At 40.8% G+C, this 10,991-nt stretch overlaps 1 protein-coding gene across 1 annotated transcript in view; it reads left to right on the forward strand.

The window, feature by feature from the left end:
* Positions 1-7,846, forward strand: part of LOC139567720 (bMERB domain-containing protein 1-like) — a 45,677-nt gene extending 37,831 nt beyond the window's left edge. The window contains exon 6 of the mRNA XM_071389157.1: positions 1,768-7,846. Coding sequence (XP_071245258.1) covers positions 1,768-1,883 — 116 coding nt within the window. The 3' untranslated portion in view covers positions 1,884-7,846. The remainder of the gene's footprint in view (positions 1-1,767) is intronic.
* The last annotated feature ends 3,145 nt before the right edge of the window (positions 7,847-10,991 follow it).

A 10,991-nucleotide genomic window follows, 5' to 3' on the forward strand; every position in this document is an offset into this window, starting at 1 on the left:
TTGTTAACAAACTATAGTTTTGGCAAGTCGGTTAGGACATCTACTTTGTTCATGACACAAGTAATTTTTGCAACAATTGTTTACAGGCAGATTATTTCACTTAAAATTCACTGTATAACAATTGCAGTGGGTCAGAAGTTTACATACACTAATTTGACTGTGCCTTTAAACAGCTTGGAAAATTCCAGAAAATTATGTCATGGCTTTAGAAGCTTCTGGTGGGCTAATTGACATCATTTGAGTCAATTGGAGGTGTATTGGATGTATTTCAAGGCTTACCTTCAAACTCAGTGCCTCTTTGCTTGACATCATGGGAAAATCAAAAGAAATCAGCCAAGACCCCAGAAAATAAATTGTAGACCTCCACAAGTCTGGTTCATCCTTGGGAGCAATTTCCAAATGTCTGAAGGTACCACGTTCATCATCTGTACAAACAATAGTACGCAAGTATAAACACAATGGGACCACGCATCCGTCATACCGCTCAGGAAGGAGACGCGTTCTGTCTCCTAGAGATGAATGTACTTTGGTGCGAAAAGTGCAAATCAATCCCAGAACAACAGCAAAGGACCTTGTGAAGATGCTGGAGGAAACAAGTACAATAGTATCTATATCCACAGTAAAACGAGTCCTATATCGACATAACCTGAAAGGCCGCTCAGCAAGGAAGAAGCCACTGCTCCAAAACCGCCATAAAAAAGCCAGACTACAGTTTGCAACTGCACATGGGGACAAAGATCGTACTTTTTGAAGAAATGTCCTCTGATCTGATGAAACAAAAATAGATCTGTTTGGCCATAATAACCATTGTTATGTTTGGAGGAAAAAGGGGGAGGCTTGCAAGCCGAAGAACACCATCCCAACCGTGAAGCACGGGGTGGTAGCATCATGTTGTGGGGGTGCTTTGCTGCAGGAAGGACTGGTGCACTTCACAAAATAGATGGCATCATGAGGAAGGAAAAGTATGTGGATATATTGAAGCAACATCTCAAGACATCAGTCAGGAAGTTAAAGCTTGGTCGCAAATGTGTCTTCCAAATGGACAATGACCCCAAGCATACTTCCAAAGTTGTGGAAAAATGGACAACAAAGTCAAGGTATTGGAGTGGCCATCACAAAGCCCTGACCTCCAACCTATAGAAAATTTGAGCGTAGAACTGAAAATACGTGTGCGAGCAAGGAGGCCTACAAACCTGACTCAGTTACACCAGCTCTGTCAGGAGGAATGGGCCAAAACTCACCCAACTTATTGTGGGAAGCTTGTGGAAGGCTACCCAAAACGTTTGACCCAAGTTAAACAATTTAAAGGCAATGCTACCAAATACTAATTGAGTGTATGTAAACGTCTGACCCACTGGGAATGTGATGAAAGAAATAATAACTGAAAGAAATCATTCTCTCTACTATTATTCTGACATTTCACATTTTTAAAATAAAGGGGCGATCCTAACTGATCTAAGACAGGGAATTTTTACTGGGATTAAATGTCAGGGATTGTGAAAAACAGAGTTTAAATGTATTTGGCTAAGGTGTATGTAAACTTCCGACTTCAACTATATTTGAACTGGCTCCCCACTGAGCAACATTTCTTTTCATCAGTGTGTATTCACCTCATATCAGTCGTGTGTGCATGCATGTGTCTGCATACCCTTGTGTCTGGGGGAGTCTGAATGTGTGTGTCATTATATCTGATCTACTACAGCATCACCAGTGCTCCACCTGGTACATCCCCATATCCTCTGACTGACTCCACCTCCTCTTCCCCAGGTCAGATTCCAGCCAGACGGCTAACGTCCAGGGCCCAGCAGACCTCGTCCCCTTTCACCAAGACAGGCCTGTCCCTGCTGAAGGAGTGCTGTGGCTTCACCTGCTCCATCATGTAGGCCGGGCCCTCAGGGGCTCTACCATGGAGCCAAAATAGAGCCCTGTTACATCACAGTTTCAGCTTTCCAACCCGAGTAACACTTGAAGTACGGACAGACAACGAGCTAGTGGAGAATGTTCAAGGATATTTTGGGGATGTCGCCAGGATGAGATTGATGGTGTTTTATATCTCCCAGTCTATGCTACATCCCGTCTGGGCTGTGTTTCTCTCTCTCTCTCTCTCTCTCTCTGTCTCTGTCTCTGTCTCTGTCTCTGTGTCGTCTCTCCATCATTAGGGCTCCAGTCTTATCTGCACTTCTAGTTGGGTTCTATACCCAGTGCCCCCTCTCCGCACAAGGCTCATCCCCCATGAGGCTGTGCAATGATCTTCCATTGTCTGTATCAGACTATTCTCATTCATTATTGGCAGAGTCCCTCCCACTGCTTCTCCCCATTGCTCTCAGAGCAGTTCATTCTGGTCAATCTCACTGGCTTTGGTACCTCTGTACCTAGAACCTGTCCCTTCATGAAGATTGGATGTAAACGTAATTTGCATAAGTCAGATATTGCTATCAAATGACGTACAAAGCGCTGCTTGTCTAATAGTGACAGATGTCACATATTGCTGCACCGGTGTAGATGATTATTTATGATGCATGAGACTAAACCCAACAGTGAAGATGTACTGTACAGTATTCTCTAAATGGAACATCATACATACATCTCTTTAAGCCCTGTTTAGCCTCCCTAACTCTTTTACATTTCAAATGACTGTAGTTGCCTTTGAACAGACTTCCCACTGGCTCACTAATTCATAGTCAGCTTTAATTGATGGCAGACTAATCATGCTGCCAGGTCAACGTTAGCCAGACATGCAACTGATGGGCTAATTAACGTTTCGTGATAAGATTATGGTTTCATGATAACATGACACTAACGTCAGAATTTAAGCAACTCACTAAGTCATTAGTCACTGATTTGACAACTATGTCCAATTAAGAGGCCTTTAGGAGTGACTGAACATACCGACCAACAGAGCTTAACAGATGAGTCATCGCTCGCTTCCTTTCTTGTTGTTGTTGTTATTCAATACATACACTCAAAGTATATATTCTATGGGACAGCAAAATGACTCATCCTTCCACATTGATGACTTTACACACACTAGAGGTTAGTGTACAGTATACCGATCAACAGAAAAGGTTTCCACCTCAACAACAGTCATTTTAGGTGGAACTGCAGGTCACTGCAGCTAACATTGTTACACTTTATTATTTACAACATGTTATTACTGACAGCATGTTATTACTGACAGCATATTACTACTGACAATATGTTATTACTGACAGCATATTATTACTGACAACATGTTATTACTGACAGCATATTATTACTGACAACATGTTATTACTGACAGCATGTTATTACTGACATCATATTATTACCGACAACATGTTATTACTGACAGCATGTTATTACTGACATCATATTATTACCGACAACATGTTATTACTGACAATATATTATTACTGACAACATGTTATTACTGACAATATATTATTACTGACATGTTATTACTGACAGCATATTATTACTGACAACGTGTTATTACTGGCAGCATATTATTACTGACAACGTGTTACTACTGACATGTTATTACTGACATCATATCTTTACTGACAACATGTTATTACTGACATATTATTACTGACAACATGTTATTACTGACAGCATGTTATTACTAACAGCATGTTATTAATGACAGCATATTATTACTGACAACATGTTATTACCGACACCATATTATTACTGACGGCATGTTATTACTGACAACATGTTATTACTGACAGCATGTTATTAATGACAGCATATTATTACTGACATGTTATTACTAACAGCATATTATTACTGACAACATGTTATTACTGACAGCATGTTATTAATGACAGCATATTATTACTGACATATTATTACTAACAGCATGTTATTAATGACAGCATATTATTACTGACAACGTGTTATTACTGACAGCATGTTATTACCGACACCATGTTATTACTGACAGCATATTATTACTGACAGCATGTTATTAATGACAGGATATTATTACTGACAACATGTTATTACTGACAACATGTTATTACTGACAGCATATTATTACTGACAGCATGTTATTACTGAGCATGTTATTACTGACAACATATTATTACCGACAACATGTTATTACTGACAGCGTATTATTACTGACAACATGTTATTACTGACAGCATATTATTACCGACAACATGTTATTACTGACAGCATATTATTACTGACAACATGTTATTACTGACAGCATATTTTTACTGACAACATGTTATTACTGACAGCATATTATTACTGACAACATGTTATTACTGACAGCATATTATTACTGACAACATGTTATTACTGACAGCATATTATTACCGACAACATGTTATTACTGACAGCGTATTATTACTGACAGCATGTTATTACTGACAGCATATTATTACTGACAGCATATTATTACTGACAACGTGTTATTACTGACAGCATATTATTACTGACAACATGTTATTACTGACAGCATATTATTACTGACAACGTGTTATTACTGACAGCATATTATTACTGACAACGTGTTATTACTGACAGCATATTATTACTGACAGCATATTATTACTGACAGCATATTATTACTGACAACGTGTTATTACTGACAGCATATTGTTACTGACAAAATGTTATTACTGACAGCATATTATTACTGACAACGTGTTATTACTGACAGCATGTTATTGTAACGGCTGTTGGAAGGAGAGGACCAAGGTGCAGCATGGTACGTGTCCATATTTATTAAATGAACACTGAAATAACAAAAATAACAAAGATAACGACCGAAACAGTTCTGGCTGTTGCAGACACACAACAGGAAACAACTACCCACAAACACAGGTGGGAACAGGCTACCTAAGTATGGTTCTCAATCAGAGACAACGATTGACAGCTGCCTCTGATTGGGAACCATACCAGGCCAAACAGATAGAAAAGTACAACATAGAACAAAACATAGAATGCCCACCCCAACTCACGCCCTGACCAAACCAAAATAGAGACATAACAAAGGAACTAAGGTCAGGGCGTGACAGTTATTACCGACAGCATGTTATTACCGACAGCATGTTAAACTGTATAGGCCTACTGTAAACTGGCCAAATCCAGTGTCAGTAATTGTCAGTAATTACTAGGCAGTCCGTGTCAACACGGAACCACAGTTCAGTGTCAAGTCTCTCCATGGAGATGATAACTTTTCAGCCCGAGACTCCACTTGTGTTTTTCCTGTATAACACAGTGGGTACGTAATAGGGCACTCCAGTGTGTGATGGTGATGACAAGGGTCCAGGACGAGTTAGCCAAGCACCCAGAATTGGAGTCGTGAGTGTACACTCCACACACAGGGATCAAGGACTCTTCATCGCAGAGAGCCATCGCCATAGCAACCACGACGTAGGCAGTCCGAACGAACTGTATACAATGAGAAGAAAGCAATGCATTACATACACACACGCTGGTTTCTGTTGGGTGTGTTTTTTATTTATTCTCTAAAATCAAGGTTTATCTGAAGTCTCCTCTGAAATCAGGGTTCCTCTGAAATCAGGGTTCCTCTGAAGTCTCCTCTGAAATCAGGGTTCCTCTGAAGTCTCCTCTGAAATCAGGGTTCCTCTGAAGTCTCCTCTGAAATCAGGGTTCCTCTGAAGTCTCCTCTGAAATCAGGGTTCCTCTGAAGTCTCCTCTGAAATCAGGGTTCCTCTGAAGTGTCTTAACCTTTTCTTTCCCAGGCAGCCCCTATGACATGCTATTGAGCGTTGATACCGTCACCACACCTCAATTATAAAACACAATTTCATCATGCACCATTTTCCATGCTCAACAGGGTGGTCATTTTGTGTTAGCGAGGGGAGGGAAGGAGAGGGGTAGTCTGGCTGACACGACCCACATGACTACACAGCGAAGAGCTGTGACCCATTTGGAGGACTTCGAAAGCTGGTGTCAGGAGGACTTCGAAAGCTGGTGTCAGCCAGACCAAGAGAGATGGAGGAGAGGAAGGATAAGCTAGTGTGAGTCATCAGTAGTAGAGAGAGGAGAGAGCTCCGACAAAGTTCCTGTTGTTGTCGCGACTGTCCTTGGTGAGCTGCCAGAAAGGTTAGTTTTGTCAATCAAACAAGCAGCAAGCATAATCCGGTGACCCCCACGCTCACACCGCTTTCCTCTGAGCGGGGGAACACAGGGGAAGTGACACGCGGGTGACATGTAACTGTTATCACAAGGTTGCTATGACCTCCCTTGTTTTGGCAGCATACCTCCCCTGAGTTGGTTCTCTCTCCGTGTATCACAGCAACAATGCTGGATTCTAGTGTTAGTTGTCAAGAACTCAATACTTCTGCATTGCTCTCCCACCTAATCCGAATCTGTCAACCTCAACTCAATACTTCTGCATTGCTCTCCCACCTAATCCGAATCTGTCAACCTCAACTCAATACTTCTGCATTGCTCTCCCACCTAATCCGAATCTGTCAACCTCAACTCAATACTTCTGCATTGCTCTCCCACCTAATCCGAATCTGTCAAACTCAACTCAATACTTCTGCATTGCTCTCCCACCTAATCCGAATCTGTCAACCTCAACACAATACTTCTGCATTGCTCTCCCACCTAATCCGAATCTATCAACCTCAACCCAATACTTCTGCATTGCTCTCCCAACTAATCTGAATCTGTCAAGCCAGTATATTCACATAACAGTGCCCTCCAGAGGCATCATGCCCATTGAAACTGAGAGATATGTACCCACTTAATATCATCCGTTTGTAGGATGAAATTGAAAAAAACACAATAGTAGTGTTTGAGAGGTTGTTGCACACTGTCGATGTTGATGGGATGTTGAGTGTAGCCCAAAGGGTTTATCTTACTTGAGGATTTCAGAATGCACTCTAGTTCGTCTCTCCTTTGTATTGCTGCGTGTGTGTGTGTGTGCATCAGTGTGTCAAATCCAGAGCGGAATTTCAAGAGGATCGCTCGGGTCCTACTTTAAAGTGCGTAAGATGGAGACACTTCAATGATCTTTTATTACTCCTCCTCCACACATACCTCTCTTCTGTCACTTTCTCGCCATCTCTCTTCTTTTCCCCCCTCCCTCTTTCTCTCCCTCTTTGACGAGGTCTCTGGAGCCTGATGTCTCACTCGCTTTATCTCTTTATCTCTCTCACTCTGTCTCTCTCTCTCTCTCTCGCTCCTGTCTCTCTTTCTGGGTGTTAGGGAGCAGGATGTGTCTACTGCTGTGTTGCTGTCAGCTTAGCTCCATGGTCCACAGTCATACGGCCTCTCATGAAATCTGTCAACCAAAACAGTGTTGTGCTTTGCTTTTTCTTGTTTCGGGGAATTTGTATGTGTGAATAATGTATTATCAGGACATTGGCTATTCCATAGAGTGGAGAACCCAGTAAAAGCGAGTATTTTTGTATTTGACAGACGTGTTGTTGTTGGAAAGGTTTCATTATTCTGTGTTCATTGATTGTACAGTATGTTTTTATTAGATGTGTGTATATCCTGAGAATAGTGTGTAAAGTCATTGCTTCAGCAGCTGTATTTGTTACTGCATGCATATTCTAGCAATTTTGAATTGAATCGTGTAGCTTACTATATTTATGTTTATTGAATGTCCAGTCATTCAACATCTTTGCTTCACTGAAATATGTGTCGTAACAGGGTTCTAATTCAATTTCCAAAGAACCTAAGTGGAACAGGACAAAGCGTAACTGTCAGATGATATATTAAAAGATTGTGTATGTATAATCTGTGCCAAATATTTGGGAATTGTATGAAATTGTGTAGCATAACAAAATAAGCTATGGATTTAAATACTGTATATTGAAAAATAAATATTGAAAATAAAATGGTAATAAGATATTGTTTATTCCTACTAACTTGTGCTCCGTTTGTGTGTCCATTTGCCTCAGCTGCAGAGTTCGACCTGCCCTGCACCACTGCCCTAGAGAGTTATTTTATCTCAGCAGGGCCAGTATTGGCTAACGTTGCTAATTAGCGGCACAATGGCATCTGCTGCTATCAGGATGCTAATTGCTGGAGCATTAGTACCTTGGGCTTGGCTGTTTCATGATTTACAGAGTCTATGCCCTGATGGGTTTGTCTATAAAGAGTTACTCAGGCTGATGGAGAGACCTGGTGGGTTACAAAATAGATTGAATGCAAATGCTAACCGTGCTACACCAACTCTTGTGGTTAAACTGCTGCAACAAGTGTTGAGGGTTTAAAACGTTGTGATAAGGGTGTTAACATATTGTAAAAAGTATTGAGGAATAAACCATTGTAACAAGTGTTGAGTGCTAATGGTTGTGGTGGTAGCGTGGCAGGGGCCAAAGTCTATTCATTGTACTGTGCTCTGGCTTTGCTAAAGACACTCAAATGGGAAAATTGAATTTCCTCATTCAATACAAAAAAGATTTGAGTCATCTTCCATACATCCATCTATCCTTCATCCCTTTTACGTACGACACACACACACACACACACACACACACACACACACACACACACACACACACACACACACACACACACACACACACACACACACACACGAATCATCTAAATAATCAGGTGATTAGGATGCAGCGAGTTGCAAGCCCAGCCCAGCACAGAGACCGCATCACTGCTTATCTTTTTCTCATTATGTCAACAGCACCTAAATGCAAATTATGTTTTGGTCACAAGAAGATCTGCAGAAAAACTGAGTGACTCAGAAAGTTACTGGTAATTAAAGTACAGTTGGTATCGTAAGTATTCACCCCCCTTGGCGTTTTTCACATTTTGTTGCATTTTCAAAGTGGAATTGAAATAGATTTAATTGTCATTGAAATAAACAAAATACCTGATAATACCAGTGAAAATATTTTTATTTTTTTACAATTTATAAAAATTCAATAACTAAAATATAGTCACTGCATAAGCATTCAACCCTTTTGTTTAGGCATGCCTAAATTAGTAAAATATATAAAATATGACTTAACAAATCACACAATATGTTACATGCACTCACTCTGTGTAAAATAAGGGTTTAACTGATATTTGAATGACTACCCCTTCCTCTGTCCCCCATACATACAACATCTGTATAGTCCCTCAGTCAAGTACTGAGTTGCAAGCACAGATTCAACTACAAATACCAGGGAGCTTTTCAAAAGCTCGAAAGAAGGGCAGTGATTGGTAGATGGGTAACAATAACAAATCAGACATTGAATATCTGTTTAAGCATGGTCAAGTTAATAATTAGGCTGTGGAGGATGTATTAAACAACCCAGACGAAAAGATACAGTCGTCCTTCTGAACTGAGCTGCAAGACAGGAAGGAAACTGCTTAGGGATGTCACCATAAGGCCATTGATGATTTTAAAACCACTACAATGGCTGTTATGGGAAAACTGAGGATGGATCAATATCATTGAAGTGACTCCACAATAATGACCTCAATTACAGAGTGAAAATAAGTATACAAATTTACAGAATAATGAATATTCCAAAACATGTATCCTGTATGCAACAATGCACTAAAGTAATACTGCAAAAAAACCATGGGAAATTAATGCACTTTTTGGCATAAATAAAAAGCCTTATGCTTGGGGCAAATCCAACACAATATCAGGAATCAAGACCCAGATGCAGACTGTTGAAGTAACAATGTGTATTATAGCAACAGGGGCAGGCAACGACAGGTCAAGGCAGGCAGGGGTCGATAATCCAGAGTATAGGGGCAAAGGTACAGGACAGCAGTCAGGGTCAGGTCAGGCAGAGGTCGGTAATCCAGAGGTGGGGCAAAGGTACAGGACGGCAGGTGGGCTCAGGGTCAGGACAAGCAGAGTAGTCAGGCAGGAGGGCTCAGAGACAGGATAGGCAAGGGTCAAAACCAGGAGGGGCAAGAAAAGGAGAGACTAGGAAAAAGCAGGAGGTGAGAAAAACGCTGGTTGACTCGACAAACAAGACAAACTGGCAACGGACAAACAGAGAACACAGGTATAAATACACAGGGGATAATGGGGAAGATGGGCAACACCTGGAGGAATGTGGAGGAATGTGGAGACAATCACAAGGACAGGTGAAACAGATCAGGGTGTGACACACGATACATCGCTGAGTAACTGCCTCCTTATTTTCAAGCTCAGTGGTGGCTGCATCATGGTATTGGTATGCTTGACATCGGCAAAGACTGGGGAGTATTTCAGGATAAAAATAAACGGGATGGAGCTAAGCACAGGCAAAACCCTAGAGGAAAACCTGCTTCAGTCTGCTTTACACCAGACACTGGGAGAGGAATTCACCCTTCAGCAGAACAATAACCTACAACAAAAGGCCAAACCTACACTGGAGTGGCTTACCAAGAAGACAGTGAATGTTCCTAAGTGATCAAGTTGTGACTTAAATCTGCTTGGAAATCTATGGCAAGACTTGCAAATTGCTGTCTAGTCATGATCCCCAACACCTTCCTTGAAGAATTTAGAAAATAATAATAGGAAAATATAGCACAATACATGTGTGTAGAGCTCTTATGAGACTTACCCAAGAAGACTCACAGCTGTAATTGCTACCACTACATGTATTGACTCGGGGGGGTGAATACTTATCTAATCAAGGTATATAGTGGGGGGGGGTTTCATGAATCTTTATAAAATGTTATAAAACTGTCTTCCGCTTTGACATAACAGCATATTTTTTGTAGATCGTTGACAAAACATGACAATGAAATCCATTTGAATCCCACTTTGTAACTTTTAAGAAATCCAATACTTATGGTAGGCACTGGATATCACCTTGGATCGTTAAGAGATGTGACTGTCATTTATAGGAGAATGAAGTTCCTTGAATAATATAGATTATTTTCACTTACATAGGCAGGAGGGTGTTGAGCAATGAGTCTGTGAATGAAGTGTCTGGAATAATATGATTTGAGTGTTGTGTGTGTGTATTGTGTGTGTATTGTGTGTGTGCTCCTATCAGCTCAGCCTAGTCCAAGCTCTTCTCTGTCCTGGTACTCCAATGGTGGAACCAGCTTCC

This window comes from Salvelinus alpinus, chromosome 2 (genome assembly GCF_045679555.1).
Source record: "Salvelinus alpinus chromosome 2, SLU_Salpinus.1, whole genome shotgun sequence".
Classification (NCBI taxonomy): Eukaryota; Metazoa; Chordata; class Actinopteri; order Salmoniformes; family Salmonidae; genus Salvelinus; species Salvelinus alpinus.